The 21,191-nt window shown below is 44.2% G+C and overlaps 2 protein-coding genes across 2 annotated transcripts; both read right to left on the bottom strand.

Moving 5' to 3' along the window:
* Positions 1-414: 414 nt before the first annotated feature.
* On the bottom strand, positions 415-17,993 carry LOC124349272 (rap guanine nucleotide exchange factor 2-like). The gene is made up of 23 exons (XM_046799744.1): positions 17,776-17,993; positions 15,361-15,585; positions 14,748-14,875; positions 13,790-13,873; positions 7,996-8,071; positions 7,596-7,721; positions 7,140-7,325; positions 6,927-7,046; positions 6,489-6,790; positions 6,157-6,388; positions 5,792-5,925; positions 5,566-5,716; positions 5,181-5,487; positions 4,841-5,117; positions 4,519-4,759; positions 4,046-4,453; positions 3,667-3,978; positions 3,157-3,540; positions 2,808-3,087; positions 2,082-2,735; positions 1,784-1,924; positions 1,445-1,600; positions 415-1,219 (listed from the first exon to the last, which is right to left on the bottom strand). Exons 2-23 carry the CDS (start codon positions 15,502-15,504, stop codon positions 1,188-1,190), a joined length of 4,875 nt encoding a protein of 1,624 aa, XP_046655700.1. The 5' UTR covers positions 15,505-15,585; positions 17,776-17,993; the 3' UTR covers positions 415-1,187.
* Positions 17,994-19,919: 1,926 nt separating this feature from the next.
* Positions 19,920-21,026, bottom strand: LOC124349308. The gene is made up of 4 exons (XM_046799794.1): positions 20,960-21,026; positions 20,792-20,877; positions 20,473-20,688; positions 19,920-20,197 (listed from the first exon to the last, which is right to left on the bottom strand). The coding sequence occupies exons 1-4, from the start codon at positions 20,960-20,962 to the stop codon at positions 19,969-19,971; spliced, it is 534 nt and encodes a 177-aa protein (XP_046655750.1). The 5' UTR covers positions 20,963-21,026; the 3' UTR covers positions 19,920-19,968.
* Between the last annotated feature and the right edge of the window lie 165 nt (positions 21,027-21,191).

Below are 21,191 nucleotides of genomic sequence, written 5' to 3'. Positions count from 1 at the left end.
TTTTTCACTTTCAAACAATCAATGAAGTTAAAATAGTTAAATAACCATTACTTTAGTTTAGAGTGGCTCAAAATTAAAAAAATTACAATGCAATATTACCAGAACGCCTTCAGTTGCGTTTACCATCTTGTTCCTTGCAAAAAAAAGCTACGCAATCTTGTTCGATTCAAACGTTGGTACAACTAACTAATCTCCAATTTGTAATTTGTAATTTTTGGCGTCATGTTTCAGGCATGCCATCTATTGGTAGGAAAGTCTACTTTTAAAAATGAATTTCGAAGTTTTTTTTCTTTAAGAAGACGGAAATAATGACAATTTTGTGTGATTACTGATTATAATAAACCATACAATTTTATAACTTAAGTATTTGTTTTATTTTATTATTTTTTTATTTACAAATATGAAACGTTGAAATTGGCGAGAAACAATTTGTATTTAAGGGAGGAGTATACAATTATAAAATGCGTGTAACCACTAAAGGAATCTCTCTTATTCTCCACAAGAAAAAGACGGTGGAATCGGGTATAATAATTGCGCAATGCATAACACTGAATGCACAGTCAGGAACGGTGATATTATGTATACTGGAAAACGTATTGATTGTGTGTGTGTGTGTGGATATGCTGTGTAGGAATTTCATGAATAAAAAGGAAACCAACATGAAAAAGGGCCACCAAAAAGGGCCCACACAAAAGCTGATGGATGTATAGAGTGAGGGAGATGGCGGGCTGGATATTCTTTCATTTCCTCTTTTTTTTGTAAAAAAATCACTACACTGAGTATGAGAGATTTACTATTATTATAATATGCACACACAAGGGAGTTGGTGGTTAAAAAGCTACACAAAAAAGTTGTTTTTTGTTTGTTGCTGTAAAATTGTTGTTGATTGATCTTATTTACAGGTACAGGAGAGAGGTGGGAGCGGGAAGGGAGCTACAAACGACACTGTACACCTATACAAAAAAAGGCTGTGGGATATTTGTGTTCAGAATGTATATAATAGTGGTATCGATATAGGTCAGGGGGAAGTTTATATATAATTAAAGCGGGCTATACGTACACTGATATCTCTGTCTTTGTTAAAAAAAAAGGAATATTTTATCGGGGGAAATTTAACTTCTTTTTTTTCATGCTGCTGCTAGTCTTTGGCCTCAAGCTGTTTACCGTCAGGTGCTGCAACGTCTCCGCTAAACAGCTGACACTTGAGCTTCGTCATCGTCTGCAGACACAAACAAACAAAAGATTAGGGCAAACGTTAATTTTAAATAAGGCGACGGTAACATTTTTCCACAACAGCCACCTCTCAAACAGGGTGGGATAAATCAAAGTCTTTCAAAAAAATATTAAAAAGACGCTTCAGAGTTGTGTCAAGTCTTTTTAGCTGGGCATGGCCAAATCACCCACCGCATCTGAGAAACCGGATGTTGAAGCAATTAAGACGTACCGTCTTCTTCTTCAGGATCGGAACTGTAGTAGCCCGCCGTGACTCCTTCGTGGGAATGCGCCCGACTCAGCCGAGCCATACGGGCCATCTGGGCCGCTACATTGTAGTCGGGAGGTCGCCGGGCTCTTGGCGGAAGTTCTCGGGGGATAATGGTCCCTGCGAAAAAAAAATGAATCGGAAAAAATGAACACAAAAATGCAAAAACAAGTGTAAAAAAAAGACACAAGACGGACGGAAAGCTCGTGCGCGCGGATGCCGGTTAAAACACACAAATAGGCCATTTATAAAAAGAAGCATGCAGAAAACAACAACACCTGAAGCCTATATACACTATTTTACCTCTCCTCTTTAAAACTACCGGTTGGAGAGGTAGAGCGGGCAAGACCCGAATTGCGTTTTTCATGTAACTGGCCCTGGCCGGCTTGTTGATTGTTAGATCTTGTGCCACTACCGTAGGATCGTTAGAAACCACAACCTCGGCTACAAACGTAAAAGTCAATCACACCCAAAAAAACACACCATTATGTAGCAAATGAACCATTTCCTCATGCATGGATGGACATCGTACTGTGTACTGTACTGTAAACTACTCAAGGTGCTAGGGAAGAGGTGGGGACAACGGACAAGGGGAGCATACCTTGGGTTCCATGCGGGTATAAAGGTACCCTTGTTCGAGGTGCTACAGGAGGTGATTCCGTCGTTCCAGCGTGGGGATGATGAAGCAAGTGGGTGTGGCCGCCTCCGGAGACGACTTCCGTCGAGTTGTTGCTGGAATGCGAGTTGAACTGGGTGCAGTAACTGGCGTCGATGCCGTCGGCGCCGAGGCCGATACCCAGACCGATGCCTAGCGTCAATCCCAGTCCCAGCGGTTGATGCAAAGATCCGCTTCCGCCGCCGCTGGTGCCGCTTCCTCCGCCACCGCTGTCACTCGACGTGGCAGAGCCGGACATGTGCGACTTGCGCATGGCCGCCAAATTGGCCAGACTCGTCACGCTGCTGCTCTCGGCGTTCAAGTCGACGGGCAGAGCGGCGTCCGAGTGGGAACGCTCGTGTGAACGTTCGTGTGGCGTCGTCCTGACGGGAGGCGGTTGGGGTGGCACTCCGGGCACACGCCGGTTCAATCCAGGCGATGGAGAAGGGGAATGTTGTTGAAGTAATCCCGATCCTGGAAGAGGTAGAGCCATCGAGACGCTGCAGGAGCCCATGGGTCGATTGGGCGCCTGGTACGGTCTCGTTTTGCTGGGCTCACTCAGAGCCAACATTTTGCGCACAGATTGTGGACTGGCAGCTCCTAAAATTTCAAAATAAAAATGTGTCAATGGAAAACCCAAACAACATTCAGGATTTTAAAAATTCTTCTAACCAAATTTGGGTCCTTGTTGGCCTCGGCGACTCTCGCTGGTGGCGCTGGTCGAACTGGCCGTGCTGGTGGTCGAGAGCGTCGGACTCGGGTGACGTTTACGGACGTGGTGATTGACTGCGCTGAGGACCAATGCCCCGGTCGCCCGGCTTTCGGATCCTCCGCCCCCTCCAGAGCCGCCAGAACTGCCCGAATTGGATGACGTGGCCGCCAATGGATTGCCTCCGGCTGGTGGTTCGACTTCCACCGACATGTGTCGCAGTTGTTCCTCGTCCGTTAGCACCTTGAGAAAAAGGAATGTTAATTATTATCATCATCACCCAAAGAAGGTGACAAAAAACCAGCAAAATACCTTCATGTTGCTAAGGTAAGCCTTGACACGCCGGACCATCTGCGCTTCCTCGAACATTTTCTTCGAGTTTGGCATGGCGGCCGACTTCTTGCGTCTCTTGACCGTGGCCGAGGAGAGGTGGTGGCGGTCGTGATGAACAGCCCCGCCGGCCATTCCCGATCCGGTCGTTAACTGATTCATGGCCATCATGGCGGCAGAAGGAGGTTGGCCGCCCAATTGCAGCATCGTGAACAGATCGTAGGGCGCCGAGCACATGTGCGACAAGGAGCGCACCTCTTTGGCGATCATGCGCAGTTTCTCGAAATTGATCAGCCCGTCCACCCGAGTGTCATTGCCGAGATGAATGAACGTCAAATCCTTCTTGACAACGGGGAAAAATGGAATCTGTCGCCAGGGGAAACGCACAAATATTTGTCTTTACTCAAATGAACACTGACGGGAGAAACCCGCAGGCCCAGAAAACAGCCGTGCGGATGCGGTAATTTTTTTTTTGAATGGAATCAACTTTACCATGGGTGGCTGAACGTGCTCGCTGTTGATGAGATTTCGGTATTTGGACATGTTACGAGACGGGTCCATCAGATCCTGCATGTCTCGGAAAAGACGTTGATATTTTCCCGGTAGTTTCTCCCACGTCTGTTTCAGCCGGGAAACGGCTCCGTGACCGAGACCGGAGATGATGTTGAACATGGAATTGAAATTCTTGCACTCTTTGCATTGGCGAGCCACTTTGATGAACTGTTTGATAGCGCGCATCCGTCGCATCAGATTGTGTTCCGCACAAATTTCCGTCACAACCCAAAACATTTCCCGATTAACCAACTGTCAAAACAAAAAAATGCGTTAAAAAACGGATGAAGAGAGAGAAGCGCAGATCAAAATGGCTCACCTCGCTGAATTGGGAGAGATGAGGCGTTCCGTATTTGCTGCGCAGCTGGAAGAGGTCGTCGACGTACTCTGTGCTTTCGATTTGAGTGAAAATAGCGAAATCTTGTAACGTGAGCTGGACGGCCACTTCAACCGCGTTCAGGTGGAGGAATTGGACTTGAGATTGCAGCATCAGCTCGCCGGCCAATTCGTCCGGCACCAGAGTTTCGGTGCTGTGATTGTTCTTGAGGTAATAGCGACTGGCCACGCCGATCCGCTCGGCCAAATTCTGGAGCTGGTCGGGCAACCGCCGCTGCTTGATGATGCCACTGTCCGTCACCGTCACCTCGCAAAGGCTGTAGTTGGACGACGGATCCGTGATCTGGAATTCTTGGAGGGAAAGCATCACCACTTCCCTGGCAGTTGTTTCCTGCGCAAATAAAAATTCACGAAATTGACATTTTTTCCAGCCAATGACGGATGAGTCGCTTTTACCTTGTGGATAAGCAGGTACTTTGACGACTGATCGGCTTTGAAAACCTTGAGGGCGTGTTCGGGGTAATCGGCCCGTGGATCATCGTAGCAAATGCTGGTCAAATCCGGATTGCTGTGACTCATGTACATTTGGTTGACGCTGCTGCCAGTCAGGGCTGAACCGACGGCGCCAGATTGTGCGGCACTCGAATCCGCCGAGCCAGTTGTCGAGCCGTACATGACTTCATCGCCGACCACTTCCCTGTGTGTTTGTGAAACAAGTTGATGGTTAATCTAAAACATCCGGGCGCCACTTATAAGAGTCATCGTCAAAATTACGTACCCCGGTTTGCCTCTGGCCATCTGATTGACCTTGCCCCAAATTTGCTTCAATTTGGTTTTGTGGCCAAGTGTCATAAAACCACCGCTGCCTCCTTGGCTCTTGGAGCCAATTAGGGCCGTCTTGTCTTTACAAGGCGACGGGCACGTGTGGCCCGCAGAGCCGCTGTCGGAATGAACGTCGGAAGACGACCCGCCAAGCATTTTGTTGTTGGAAGACGATTTCGACTCGAGTTTCTTGCCCCGAGGCCGCGGAGAATTATCAGGGGTGTTTAACATTTCTGAATGAATAAAAAAATGTGAATGAAAATTTCCCATAAAAATATAGACGATTTGTAATATACCTTTAAACGCGTGGAGATTGGATCGAACGGTGATGGAAAGATGAGTGGAAGCCCGGAGAATTTCCAGTGCGCGTACGTGGCTGACGTGTTCGAAGCTCTGACCGTTCACTTCGAGGATCTGATCACCTCGTTTGAGTCCAACTTCTTCCGCTTTGGAACCCTTTTCCACTTTGGAAACGAAGATGCCGAATCCGCGCTCGAATCCGCCCAAGATGCTGAAATGGAGAATTTCATCGCGACTGGGCCGGGTCAACGTCACCGTCCTGGATCGAGCTTTGGCCGCGCTGGCGAAATCTAGCATCCTCAACTATTGAATCGAATTTTTCAAAAAATATTTTTTAAAAAATTGTCCCAACATCTTAGAAAATGTAATAAATAATCTTACGTGGCTTTGCATCTTGGATTGTTCCAGTAGACACTCGAAGGTTTCGAGGAACTCCATCATGCAGGGATCCGTTTCAAAGTCGGTAAAATGGTTGTTGACCCATAGGAGAACGACTCGCGTCACTTTATCTCGTACGGTCGGATCGTTAAAACTATCGCGTGACAACGAAAGAAGAGGAATGAAATGAATGAGCCTCGATGGGACGACAAAGAATAATGGGCGTTACCATTCGAGCAGCTGGCTGCAGACAATCAAGGGACTTTCGATAAAGATCCGATGAGTCAAAAGGAAATCTTCGACGTAACTGGGATCGCCAGACGAGTCTTCCAACAAGTGGGACATTAACCGTTCCACCGTTCCCTGCGTTTTTGGTAAAAAAGAAAAGCCAATTGATGAGAGGTTGTGTTTAAAAAAGAAAAATAAGGAAAGGTTATAAATAGCTCATGAATTAAACAAGTGGTCGATATCGATCCAATTGTTGTAGGACCTTTTTAATTAGGTTGTAAAAAGAAATAGGAAAGCCACTCTATTATACTCTACTAGGGCTGCTATCTGTCCCACTCTTGCGCTATCGATGTGCTCTCCACTCACCTTGATGACGATGTGAGAGCGCTGCGAGGAGGATGCTGCGCCAATTTGGGCCCGCTGTTCCGTCACCAAGACAACGCGTCCATTCTCTTCGTGCCGGCGCGTATTCTCCTCTCCTTTGTGCAAGATGCTAAAGTAATCGGTTTGCGTGATGCAAACAAATTGACAGTCATCGCATTTGGTCCGCATTACGCCCCGGTGATACAATTTGTCCATGGTCGGCGTTATCCCGAAACTAAAAACAAGAAAATGACAAAATTTTCAAATTTCAAATTCAGGTTGAGGGAAATGAGTTTTTCTTTTTTCTCCCCAGTTGGATGGAAAGATTGACTGACCTGTCGCCAAGGTGTAAGGCTCGACCAGGTTCGCCGGAGGCTCCGCCATCAATTTCGACATGGCCGTTAATAATAACGGACCATGAATCAAGTTCTTCGCCGTCGTTCATGACAACTGTGCCGGCCTTTTCGACGACGGCGAACACCATCACCCGGCAGAGCGCCCGTCTCACCGACAGAGTCATATTGGCGAATGCCCTGAGGTGTTGCGTGAATTCGAGCAGGATTTCGATATCGTCATCCGTCCGATCGGATGGATCTTTTTCTAGACACTCTCGAACCGTGTCCCGCACAGTTAGGCTCTGCAAAAAAGGGAAAAAAGAAAAATTATGAAGAAAATTGATTGAGGAAAAAGTGGGGCCGAGTCACGAAAATTGGTTCCATCGAGCCAAAGTCACGGACGGCAATCAAGAAATGAGATGGAAAATGAATCATTACGTCGATGCTCTCGGCTAGGTCTTCTTCCTCGTCGCTGTCGACGATCGATTCCATCAAGCCGGTAAGGTCAACCTCGTCGCCGTCGTGATCAACACCGTCGACGCCAACGCCCTCCGCATCCTGCCATTCATCCAATTGCAATTAGTTTCCCTTTTTTCTTGTTTTTCTTTATAAAAAAATCTATCAAAAATAAAAGAAGGAAGATCCTCTTACCTGATCGGAACTGGGTACAGAAGAGTGCATGGTATCCGAACCGGAATACGCCGAACTCGTGTCCGATCCTCTCGAACTCCGGTGAGATTGCGTGCCCATTCCTCCGCCAACGACGTGAACCGTCGCCGGATCTCGATGATGGTGGTGGTTCATCAGAGGGTGATGTTGCATGTCTCCACTCCGATACTGATTTCACCCAAATAGAATCAAACCAATTTGTCAAACGAGAGAGAAAAAAATACAAAATAAAACCGGCGACAACTGTGCGGTCGACCGCAGTTTAGATCCAGGACGGTGATAAATAAAAATAACTGAATCCCAGGGGGGGACTGTATCAGCCTTAGCCAGGCCTCCCGCAGTTTCCTCAAATTTGGTTATTATTTTGTGGCAAGGATTTTCCGGATTTTTTTCTTTCTTTTGGGGAGAGGAGAATGAATAAAATAATTTAATAATAACCTGATCATTGTCCATTCTATTGTTGCTGCGGTCGAGGTGGTGTAGGTGAGCCGAGGTGTAGGAAGCCGTTGCCGAACTGGTTGAAGCTGATCGCTGCGTCCGCTGAGGAACGTCAGAATAATCCACCTGTCAATATCATTTGGTGCAATCAAGGTATATATATTGTATAGTCGTAGGACTGTTTATTGACATTTTCGGGGTGTTGACGCATGCGTGAAACGGCGATCACGACTCCACCCCGATACATTCATTTGATTGAAGATGATGGGATTTATATATATCTATACGAGTTTTTTTGTTTGTGTGGGGGGGTTTCTTTTCTCCATTCTTTTTGTTATTATATTTGTTTGTTTGTTTCTAACCGAAATCAATTTCGAAATGGGCAGGAAACGGAACTTACGACGAGCATTTCCGACGGCTCCAGGATGAGGCATTCGTTCGGCCGGCGGATGCTGACGCCACTCCGCTTACCAAAACTGTAATACACACAGAAAAATAAAAAAAAGGGGAAGAAAAATGATTAAATTTCCAGATTTTTTGACAACAAAAAATATATACTCCCCCCACCGAACATGTAGGCGCGCTACAACATAGAGAGAGAGTAAAGAGGGCGGGTAAGTACAAGGACTATCGATCCGGCTGATTGAAAGACTCTGGGAATCAAACCCGGCAAATAATAATAATTTAAAAAAAAAACGGATTTTTCTGATTTTTCCCGGGAGTTGATTCTTGTTTTGTACCAGACGGAAAATCGTCGACGAGGAGTCAACGGCGGAGGCGAAAGAAATCGAGCGACCGGTTTGGTTACAGGAGGTGCTGTAGGAGTTGCTCCGGCAGCCGATCCTGTAACAACGACGGGAAGATGAGGAGCAGCCGAGTGGCCAAATGAGTTGCGACGAGAATGGAACGAATGCCATCGTCGGATGGGTTCCGGTATCACTACAACTGTCTGCCGGGCTCTAGCCCCACCAGCCGTTGTGGCAGAAGATGTGGAAGGAGCCGATTCTTCCGTCGATTCAATGGACGTTCCTCTGGTCGTCGACCGGCTCGATCGCGTATACTTTTGCATCACTAGTCGCTATCGACTTTGGAACCCATCAACAACTTGCACAAAGCTCCGTCTCGGATGCCGAACCGCACGCAACTGAACGGATCTCACCGTTCAGCGCGCCAGCGCGTCGGCACAGAGAAACAACATCCTAGGCAAAAAGACAAATTTCGTATTTTTCTTTTTTCCCTTTATTTCTCTCTCATTCACGCAGTTTCCCATCTACTTTTCTTGTTCTTTATCAAATGCTCGGTGTAGCGAATGTATAAAGGGTCTAAGGTCAATTCCCCGAGTACGACGAATTCCCGAGTTCCGTTAGCGCGAGCAATCACAATGTCGGCCCTTGTTAGTGCCATCTTTGCCACAATCTTTTGTCATATTTTTCTTCTTCTTCTTCTATCCTTTTTCTCTCATCTTTTCATCAAAGTCAGAGACCTCGTTCCCTCCTTGTCTTACGGGATACGGATCAATACCCCCTTGGCGACTAGACTGCCATCTAACGGCCAACTACTCTGATGGGGCCCCTCTTCTCCTTCTTGTCATGGGAAAAATGTACAAGAAGAACAAGAAGATGCACAACGCATTATGACCATTCTCTCTGCATACATATGCAATGCATACGCGATTCAAGATCTCTTTTGATGGATGGACCCGAGTAGAGTGTAGATAAAAAGTGAAGAGCTTTGCGCTCTACTCAAGATCCATTTTAGAAGATGACGTCACACACAAGACACACTCAAAACGCACACAACCCCACTTGAAGAAAAACTGTTTTGTTATTTTCGTTCGAGTGGCTTGCAACAATTCCCATTTGGATTAAATCGGAAGGAACAAGTAGAAATAAACAGCACACACGGATTTACCTGAAACCGGACCAATCCATCGTGTCACGACATGGCACAATCGGCAAACAAAAAGTAAAAACAATCCAGTTAAAGTTAATCCGGAGATGACAACAACAACCAACAAAAACTTTGATGAACACAGAAATCTGGGGGGGACCAGTGACGCCGAACAAACTTATTGCCAGGGCCCCTGACGCTCCAACTGAAGAAGAAGAAGAAGCAGCAGAGCCAAAAGCAACTGGAGGGCATAGAAAAGAGGCCCCAAGGGCATACCTGTGTGAGGGTCGTCGTCAAGAATACCTGTCTTCTATTATCATTCTCTCTCTCTCTTTCTACGAGCTTTCCTATACATTCAGCCGTGTGTGCCTCCGGGGTAAATTTGAGCATCCAGCGCCAAAAAAGTTCTTTTTTTTTTCTTCTTTTTTTTAAAATTTCGTTTGGGGTAGTCACCTCCTCCTACTTACTCGACAGGTGTGCGATTTTCCGTTTTTCCTTATGGACATTTTCCGTTTAAACACCCCATGGTCAACATTCTTGGAAAGGGATAATGAGAACTCAATCAAATTTGATTTTTCTTTCCCCAACAAATTTTGTTGTTCAATCCCGATGACGGCGGATGGAAAAAAATTCGACTTGGGAGGGCGGATGTCGACCTTTTTCTCTTATTTATTTACATGCGGAGGCGCGCGACCCATGTAAACAAAAAATAACCGCTCGAATATTATTAAGGAGAGAAGAAACATGGGCGATAATGAGGCCAAAGCCAACGGGACTCGGATATATACGTAGTACAAGACAAATCGAGAGATGCCAAAGTGCTGATGACCTTCCACCTCTTTTTCTTTCCTTCATATTTTATTTTATTTCTTCGGCACCACTCGGGAAAAAAACAAATGAACGCGACCGCACTCTGAAGATAACAGGTTCACGCGCCATAGAGTTTCTTATATAATTAGAAACCAAACAGTAGTAGTAGGAGAAGGTAGAAAAAGAAATGTTTCGTTATTATTATTATCTTTCGCATGGGGGGAGCCAGCCAGCAGCCTCGACGGTGGTGGTGGTGGTGGTGGGTTGGTTATTATAATACCCCACCACTTGCACCCACAGTTGCCTTTTTATCTCGGCGGGCGCGAGTGTGTTTTTCATCAATTCCGCCCCCGCTTCCAGACTTAACCGCTTCCGGTCCCGAAGCCAAAAAACCCTCTCTCTCTTTTTTAACTCTCTCGTTTTCTCTTGTGTGTGTGTGCTTGTGCGTAATCGCGTTTGTTATGCGTGCGTGCGCGTTTTCCTCGTTTCCAACTCGTCGCTACGTCTAGCGGCGGTGATTTTAATTAGCTCTAAACACCACCTAGCGGTCAAGTCGATAACTCTACGGGAAACGCCGTTTTATTATAGGGAAAAAAGAAATAAGGTGGTCGCCAAATAAAAATAAAAAAGGAGAAATTGAAGGGGAAAAAACAGAAGAAAAGAAAAGAATTTTAAAGAGAAAACGAAACCGGTCGAAAATGTGTTGCTACCGGGGTACAGACTTTCGCTCGGCGTGAGTCCGGCTTCTTTTTTTATCCGTTTACACGAACCACTACGCACACACCATGTGATTGACACCAAATTGGGCCAAAAGTCCACAATCGCAACATCAGAAATAAAATAATCGACGGGTAGTAAGACAGTCGACACAGACAATAGAAAATGAGCGAATCGATCGAAATGATTATTAAATGCTTCTAAAGCTTCTCATTTCGTCGTGTTCGAAGAGAGTTTCATTGATCGAGCGAATAAGTGGAGACGACGAAGAAGAAGAAAGTTGTGAGCTCCGTGTAGAGGAGAAGAAGAAGGATTATCGCCGGAAGGATGTTCAATCAACTCTCTTTTGTCTGGGCTATTGTTGTATTCGTCTGGCTGCCTCGAAAGTATTAAAAATGGCCGTAGCCCCGTAGTATAGAGCAGGAATCACGCTCCATTGTTTCCCAACCATTTGAGATAACCTTGGCTCGGCGACGTGAATACACACAACCACCAACGGGATAAAAGGGAAGGGAGAGAGGGATTGTGCATTCGTAATTTGCTAGCTCATGCGAAAAGGCAAGGAAGAGCTTGTTGAACGAAAAATCCCTAAACGGGAGATAAACTCTAATTGCCATTTTGAGAGAGTCAGGAAACTTGGGAGGGAAGCGCAACCCACCGGCACCCCCACCACCACCACCGCTTTATACATGGCGTCTGGAATTTTTAGTTTCGATCCGATCGAGAAAACAAAAACAATCAGGAAAAAAGAAAAAAAAAAGACAAAACTTTTTTCTCGGCTACCTGGAAAAATGAATTCAAACATCTGGTTCAAGATGGTGGCTCTGGGCGCGGGAGTCCCGTAATTCCAATTTAGCATTTTTCTGACAAGAATGAAATTGCTCGACTGTGTGCGGTTTTTGTTTTTTTCTTCTTCGGTTGGAAATAAATAAGCAGGTGCGGGCCGTGATCGAAAAGAAAAAAAGAACCTCAACTTGTTTCCGCAAGAAACAACATTCCAAACAGATATTTTTCTTCGTTATTTGCGCCCACCATAATAACGATGGAGAGCTAGTTTGATGAAGACTAGGTCAAGAAAGTTGTCCATCAATGGACGACGGTCTATGTATGTGGTTTCGACACAACAACAACAACAAGTGGGACCGGAAAGAGTCCAACCGGAAACAACATTCCCCCCCTTCCACCAAACACACCCCGTTTTCTCTCTCTCGCCATTCAAAAATAACACCCTGACCAAACCAAACCAAAAAATAAAATATAAAAGTATCCGGCTTTGATTCAACCGTATCACATACAACATAATGACCGGATACTTACAATTAAACTCATTTTTTTTTTAAACGAGTGAAACGGATTTTTCTTACTTTCATCTTCTTTACCCCCGGTACATTTGGTAAAGTCATTTAAAAGGGAGAGAAAAAAGAGGAGGGTTTTTTTCTTCCATCTGTTAACTCATCTCCAATTACACCCCTCTGTGGACCACGCCCTTCACTTTTTTCCGCTTTTTTCTTTCCCCAATTTCTTGAAAGCCATCGATAGATAGATCGATAGCTGCTGCAACTGATTTCAAAGAGGGAGAGGAACTTTTTTGAAGATGGCGGGACAAGTCCCGACGAGGTCATTTGATGATTAGCATTGAAGCTTTTGGGTCTCTCTACTACGGATATGGACACACGACCGTTTCCTCAAGGACTTTCTCTTTTTTTTTTATTTTAGTTATTTTTTCGAAAAAATCAAAACACGAAGAAGCGACGCAGTTAGTGACATGGAAGGAAAATTCTTACCCGATAGTTTTCGAGCTACGTAATCCACTTATGGCTTTGACGAAAGGATATCAATGGGCTCAACAAATCGTCATGGCGACTTTGTCAATTACACAGGGTCATTAGCACCGACGGGAGAATGAGATTGACGAGTAGCAGAAATCACGTATTCGCTTCGGGCTGAATCCGACACTCACGAACACATTCGTGTCATTCAAACACACGCACCGACAAGAAGAAGAAGCCACTCACTTCAATTGGGCGAAATGAAAAAAATAACAATTTCTTTTCTCGCCGATTTCTTCTTTTGTTGGATAGAAACAACAACAACAACAACTAACGGGATTGACGTTGGATTCGTTTTCTTTGTTTTTCTCTTATTTCCTAAATGCGTTATCTCGTGGTTGTTGTGTGTGACGAACAGTTACGGAATGACAGATAAAAAAGGAGACGGACAGAACCGACGTCGACCAAGACTCGAGCGCCACTGACTTTTCGGCCTTCTCAAAGGGTTTCGCCCGTTAAGGGGGGCGTCAGGTTTGGGCAACGTAGTGAATCAATCGTCCGCTAGATGGCGTCTTCAATTAAAACCGCCCTTGGACGGCGACGGCGATTGGGTGAGTACTTGTTCCAAGTTGAGAGAACTTGATCGATTGAGTTAATTGGTCTCGTTGGTAGGGAGGAAAAGGAGGAAACAGCTGCTGGGGAATGTTGACAATCGAAAGGGAAAAAACAAAGAAAGAAAAACCCAAAAAAGGGACCCAAAAGCTTTTTCCGTGATTTCCTCAAAAGGGGAGGATATGGAACCACCACCAATGTCACTGCGATTGTGTGTCCTGACATTTGTCTTGAGCAAGACAAATGACGCCATAAATTTCCCCATAGTTGGCACGGTGGTGGTGTTGGGTATTTCCTTTTTTTCTCTCTTTGATATCAAAGTATTTCCAACATCGATTTGTTTCCAATTTAAAAGGAAATCAGAGACAAGAAAAAATAGGTTTTAGATTTCTTTACCTGGCTCCGGGCAAGTACATGGATCCATCGATGAAGACCGAGCCGCACAGCAGGACGTACCAACAGGAACACAATTCTCCTCGACTGCAAACGAAATCAGAGAAACGAATAAGAGAATTAGATTTATAAGAAAGATGATCTCATTGGATTCAGGGCTCCAGAAGGAGCGATTAGAGTAGCGCATCCGCCGCCGTCTTGTAACATGGGAAACTTCTCCAATACGGGAAAACATGTTGTTGGTGGTTGCACGACAAACGGATGGGATCATGACGGAGAGATGCTAATGGAAATCGACGGGCCGAGTCCGTTCATATAAAGGCGGAAGTCGAGCTGCGACTTCTCCTTCACCGTTAAGAAGCTTTTATTTACTGAGACGTGACGTGAGCAGCACACAAGTGGAATGCCACTTTTAATTCCATCAAACTTCCAGAGAATTTCCTTTTTCCCCCCAAAAAAGACAAAATCCCACCCCTTTTTTTCTTTTTAAAATAAAACAAACATTTTTTTTATCTGATTGAATCACACGGGTCTATCCGAAATCCCGGTTAGATAAAGTCATTAAAATGAGACGGTGACTCTTTGAAAAGACCCAAAAAGAAGAAAAAAAACGAAATGGGCTGGATGGGATGGCAGAGAGGTTATGTGAAGGGGTTTCCTGTTCTATTGAATTACGACGACGCAGAGGGTGGTATGCTACTACACAAACTGCGGCATGGGAGGAATGAACGGGGGGTGGTACATTTTGAATCGCGGGACCGAGATTTTTTTTTTTCGTGACCCGAAAGAGCGTTATGTGACGATCAAGGCCATCTTACGGTCGGGAGTTGCATTCCGCCGCCGGCGGCTGCATTGGCGGTGGGGGTCATGCGAAGGCGGTGGACTAGGGTCGGTAACGGGAGATGACGAAACGAATGGGAGATTGTCAGAATCAGAAGAAGAAGAAGAATGAAAAACTCACCAGTAGAGGATGTCGTTGGCGTCGTGACGCTCGTAGCGGATGACGCGGCACAGAGACCGCAGAGCGGAATCACGTAACAAACCAAAGGCTCCCATAGGGCGTAATGCCATCCATATCCGGTTGATTTCCTGTCAAGCGAATAATTAAAAAGGATTACAATTTTTTGAAAACATTTGCAAATTTTATCGTGAATTCATTTTTCACCGCTAGATGTCGTCAAACAGTCCCAATTTTAGCCGCTAGATGGACGTTTGCCCCAAAATCGTTGCCCTTTTTCAATCCCCGTGCGTGATTCGCTCGTGATTCGAGAGTTCGTGACTCTCATCCATTCAATCACGTCAACATGATCGCGTCATTTGACCCAAATCCCCCCCCCTCTCTTTCTCTCTCGGAATCAAGAGATAATGGCTGCTTTTGTTTTACTATTCCCCTCTCTCACTCCGCCACCATTGTGTCTGCGTTTCATTTGGATAATAGAGACTTTTGGGCCCTGACGTCACGGGCGCCGGGCAGGAGAATAGCAAAAATAAACAAGCCAAAAAAAAAAGACCGACCGTGAAAGCTACTTGTATAGACACAGCCGAAAGAAGAAGAAAAAGAGTAAGTGACTCACATGTACGGTACGCTGAGTCGGATCCTTTTGCAAAAGGAAAACGAGCTCTCGGTCGGATCGTGTCTGGATGTCCCGTGGATGGCCGGCGGTTGGATGGTATTGCTGGGCGCCCATCTTCACCTGGAAACGTCGTTTCATCATCATAGCAGCAGCAGCCGAAAGTCGTCGTCGTCGTGAAAACGGATCCACCGCTTTCACGAACTACCATCCGCCATTCAGAGTCATCTGTCATGAAGCAATCACGAACAAAAAAGAAGAAACATTTTTCATTTTATTTTTTTAATATTTTTAGAAAGGGTTTTTATTTTTTTATTTTCTTTCTTTCTTTCCAAAACCGCATAAAGAGCAAACAATGCGGGGACGGCATGAAAAACGTTCGTTCATCACGCGACACGAGCCCCCCTCACCGAGCTCATGAGAGGAGGAGTAATGCGCCGTCACGTTCCAACCGTCTCGGTCCCACCCTCAACTGTATTTTTTCTTCTTCTTCACCCATATTGTTGTTATTGTGTTCAGTTTTTCTACAGTCGGTCGGTTAAACGTTCGGAAATTGTTCTTCCAATGATGAATTCTCCCGACTTCAACACCTTTTTTTGTTCTTTAAAACATTTACTCTCGCTTACATCGAAATGATTGCCTAACACATTTGGACGCACGACGAGGGTTCTCCAGTCTAATCATTCAAATGCGCAAAGGGGAAAAAACGGCGGGAAAGTTTGACCGGTTGTGTGCCCGTATTCGGTTTTTCTATATCCATCAAATGCGTGACACTCGCTATATAGGAAGCGCGTGAAAATTGTTGGTGAAAAAAACAACTGTGATTTCATCCCGCATGTGTCCGCGTGATTAGATACTCTCCCCCTCCTGGGTTATATTTTTTCGTGCCACCTCATAAGGGAGTTACACACACACACACACACACAGTAGAAAGGCTATGAACTTTTGACATTTGGTTGGTACTACTATCCGCTGTGTGGAAGAAAGAAGTGGGTCACCTGGAATACAACCGCTGACTCCGCACTCATAGCACTCCACCAATCTGTGTCACACATAGACACAGATGGGCAGTGCAGCTCAACCGCACGAAAAAAAAATAAAAACGACGTCGCCCGTCTTTCCTAACGTTAAATCGATCGTACGCACAATGGCTAACACAAAACTAATAACCTGTTCACCGGCCGGACTTTCTCTCTGGAAGGGAGAAGCTTCGGCTGGCCACTTTCACGCGGGTCCGTCATAATTCATGGGTAAATAATTAAACGGAGAGAAAGTCGTCAGCTTTTACCGTCTTCTTATTAACTCAACTGTTTTGTGTTATTTTTTTTTCGCTCGCCGGAAATCGTTCGAGGTTGCACGGGTCGTTCGACCTTTTTACACACGTAACCCTTTTCCCGTTCACCTTCATGTGGCAATTCGTCACACAATGACAATTCCCACATCGACTTTACGGGAGAAAGAAACAAAACAAAATAGATTTTTTTCGAGATGCGTGCGCAGGTTTTTCATGAACCGGTTGGTTGGCTTCAATCCGGTGAGATTTTTTAAGGGTTTCCCTCTTATCCATCGAATCAAAAATATTTTTAATGCCCCAACAAGATTGTTGTTACTCTAACCTTAATGACACCCTCATAATAGTAGTTGTTGTTGTTGTTTCTCATCGGAAATTAATTTTCCCGATAGTGCACGATCGGCCATAAAAATTTACTTGCCGACTACTACTACTACTACCAATCGAGTTCAGCGAAGAAAAAGTTTTTCTAGACGATGGGGGGGATAAAGAGAGAGTAGCAATGGCACAATCACGAGATGATGTTCTCTGATGAAAGTTCATTGTTCCAACAATCAAGGCGCAAAAACAAAACAAAAGTTTTTATGTGAAAAACCGGAATAACTCTGATGGAACGTTGGTGAGAAAATAATACGTATAACATGTAGTGTACACATATATATCTCGATAAGTTTAACGAACGGGGGAGGTCTTCCAAGGTTGCATTGTGGGAACTACTTTTTGTTATATTTACGAAATAAAAATGAAAGATTCTATTTGTTTGTTTTGGTGAATCACGCCGATTCATTTCGCAACTGACGGATATTTCCACTCGAATCGACATGAGGGTCTGTTTAGAAAGGCATAATAGAAAAAGTATCAACGTTGATTCACAAACATTGAACGTTGTTTCTACTTGGTGAACTCGTCGAGATTGAATCGATATATTTCTGATTGAAATTGAGTAGTAGCTGACGAATTCAAATGAAAAATGTTGCCAAGGTAACGTGAAAAAGAAAAAAAATCAGTTGCCTCTTGCGGCATGTGTGCAATAAAACGAAAATATCTCGAGGCCATGCCCGAAAGCAATTGATTCAATAACGAGTTCCTCATCATCATTCAATGGCGAAAAAAGTTTTCAACCTTACCACCACTCGTCTGACGTTCATATCCACTGGCGTCTCACTTTAAAGTTGTCTAAATCAAAACTTCACCACTGTAAATAATAATAATTTTGGTTGGAGAGAAATCACACACAAAACACCATACACACAAATACACACACACTTTTGCTAACGTTGAAAACGTTTCACTTGGACCTGGGTCTTCAGATGCGACTACACACACTGCAAGAACGAAAATGAAACCACCAGGTGGGGTTCTAGACTTCAACGGAAAAAAAGGGGAGGGTAAGGAAGATGCAGAGAGAGGGGGGGAGGGTACGAAAGGAAGTTGGAAAAGGAAATCCATTGATGAAAACGAGAGAATGAGAGAAACCACGCTGTTTGGCTTCTCCCTTAGGGGGGTGAAACCGTCTGGTAGCCGCACGGCTTTCAGCTTGACGCGTCGTCGTCTGCTATTTATTATACTACGCGCCAAATGTCGACGGCTGCTTTACATTTCTTTCTAACGACCATGAAAATGATTCATCAAGAAAAACTTCTTTTTTCTCTGTGTTAAAAATCAAGTAATAAAAATGTAAGGAAATGAAGAAATGAACAATGTGGCTGTCGCTTGTTCGGTAACGGTCTCGAGGGTTTTGAATTTCAAACAACAAGACGAGTGTGTGCCACTATGCCCGTCATGTCACACCTGCCTTCTTATATGACAAATAACGGCCAGCCCAAAAACTGTGTGTAGTAGGTTGCAGCCTACAAAGTTATACAATCATTCCAATATAGTTGAAGCTAATTTGGCAGCAGACGTTGGACGTTATTACATAGGATGGGCGCCATATGTTTTATGGATGTGGCGCGGCCAAAGGTTCACCTCGGTGGCACACAAAAATTGGGTAGGCCTTTAACGTTGGTTGTTTTTAATTGGAAAGGGCATCGTTTGTCAAAAGTAACTATTCGCACCATAATTCAAAAACTTGGAGAATGTCCTAATTGAGTGATTTACGGACCACACGCTTTATTACGACCTTTCCTCCAGTCACGCTCGGCGTTCAAAAAATGAAATCATTGAGAGAGTCAAAACGATATGATCTTGGTATAACATGAGCTGAAATTCTTGTTGTTGTTGTTGTTGTGAAAGTTTTAAACAACAACCAAAAAATGGTCTGTAGAAAGAAGAAAAAATTCACGAGCGTGATTCAATGCACATCCCACGCCTCTAATGAATATTAATTAAAAGCCTCTCGACCAATGGGCAAAGACGGACATTGCTTTGCATTAACGAGCCATTAAAAAGAAAAAATCTCGTGGAAATCGATATTCTATGGCCAATGAATGTTGGAAAACACAAGGAACATTATTTTTTGAAGAAGAAATGGACATGAGATGGTCATCAACTCGCAGCAGTCAACTTTTGTTTTTTTTTGTTTTTTTTTAAAGTTATAACAATAATAATTTGCATTTTCCACATGTAACATCCATCACAATTGATTCGGCTCATTGGACGATGATTGAGTCGTTTTTAATAAAGAACCACAGCAAGCAGCGCGCGGGATATTTCAAAATTTCGATTGCGCAGAAATTATATTTACCTTATAGCAACTTACGTAAATAATAGCAAAGTGTTGGGAAACATCGAGTAATAATTCAAATTGATGGTTTTATTCCGCTCCATCCAAGCGCGTCTTACATCAAAAGAAACGGAATTAAACTTTTTTTTTTTTCTGTTTATTATTATTATTCTCTCTGGTGTGTGCACAAAAGAAACACCCTCGGCCCCTCTACTATACTATAATCCGACCGTTAAAAACTTTCGACTCGGCTCATCTCGGATTACCAGACCCTGGCACACACACATATAGCCTTGAACATTAAGTTATATGGACGAATATATATATGTGAAATACGAGTGTGTGTGCCGCGATTGAAATCGACTCAGAGAGAGAGAGTGAAAGGTGCGGGTATATGGTTCCACATGGACAAGTTCCAGTCATCATTCAAAGAAAAATCTTTTTTTTCTTTTGGACATTCAAAAATTGCCCATAGATTAAAAAACCGGCCAGAGATTATGGCGCCTATTTTTTTATGATTCAACCGTCATTAATATTTTTTTTTCCTTTTTTGAATTTTTATTAAATAAAATTGTTGTTGTTTCTTTTTACAGAATTTTTTTGTGATGTTGCGAGAGTAACTGTACAATTGTTGTGTTTCGTGCTCAACCTGTTTTCATTTTTTACCCCAAGCGCCGCGACGGATGTAGGGCAAAGGTCCAGCTAGGGCCGCTAGAATAGCTTCGGCATCGTCGGTTGATGCACCTGATGTGGTGAGACTACTTTCATCTTCTTTATTCTGGCCGTTGGCGTTTTTCGAATAGATTTTCCTGACGCGGCCGTTTTTGAATTCGGTAAGCTCTTCCAGCGGGAATCCCATCTCGATCAAAGCGTCTTCCAGCAAACTGAAAAAAAGGGAAGAAAAAAAGAACGATTACGTCAAGGTGATAGCTTTCGATTAGGCGATGAAACGCGTGAAAAACCCAAACCAGAATATAAATCATTTGAAATTCAAATCTTTTAAAAAAATTTATATATACTTTCTACCGAAAAAAAGATATTTTTTGAATTTCAAATTCGTCTAAAAATGTTTAAACAGTTGTAGATGTTTTGGTTGTGGATATTTGGTAAATATATATCCACAAATGGAGGGATATTCATCACAAGTTTATATACATACCGGCGACTATTGACGCCTTGCTGGACAGCTTCAGCTTCGGGTAGAATCTGATAAACTTCGTCTTTGCCTTCGGGATCTTTGCTGGTCGGCGAGAAAATGGGAGCCGAAGCGTAGAGGATTGCCATTCCGCCGGGAAGCTGTGAAACTTTTCTCGATCGGTCCATCTCTTCGTAAACGTCATTGCTCTGCCCATTCATCGCCTCCGGTGGACTCTTCCTAATAATATTATTATAATGATGGGAAAATTCTCAGTTAGACATTATATTTATCATTTGACTGTAACCAATAACATATCCGGGAATTGGAGCGTGACTCTCACCTTAGTTTTCCTAGAGGTAAATATCCTTGTCCATTGGCCAGCGTCGTTAGCACCAAAAGAATTGCCAATGCGGAGTAAAAATTCATCTAAAAGGATTATTTCGTCCAAAGGAAGTCATGGAATTTTGATTTGGAAATTGTTAAATTATATGAAATGTGTCGATCCTACCATTTTGGATGCTGTTCGCTATGTTGATTTTGTAACTGTGATATCGGACCGTTGGCTGCTCTGCCATATTTATAGCAAGTCGCGGGACTAGACGTTGCGTGGAAGACGGGGAAAACCTTCGGCCGGGAGCCATCGGAAGTGCCTTCACCAATGGGCATCGAGCCGGAAGTTTGCGACGGAGAAGACTCGGGGTGTGAAGAAGACAACAACAGTTTGGCCATGAAAATGTATA

The sequence above is a fragment of the Daphnia pulicaria genome, chromosome 7 (assembly GCF_021234035.1).
Source record: "Daphnia pulicaria isolate SC F1-1A chromosome 7, SC_F0-13Bv2, whole genome shotgun sequence".
NCBI lineage: Eukaryota > Metazoa > Arthropoda > Branchiopoda > Diplostraca > Daphniidae > Daphnia > Daphnia pulicaria.
Note: the sequence above shows the minus strand (reverse complement) of the source record. Positions and strands in the feature narration are given on the sequence as shown.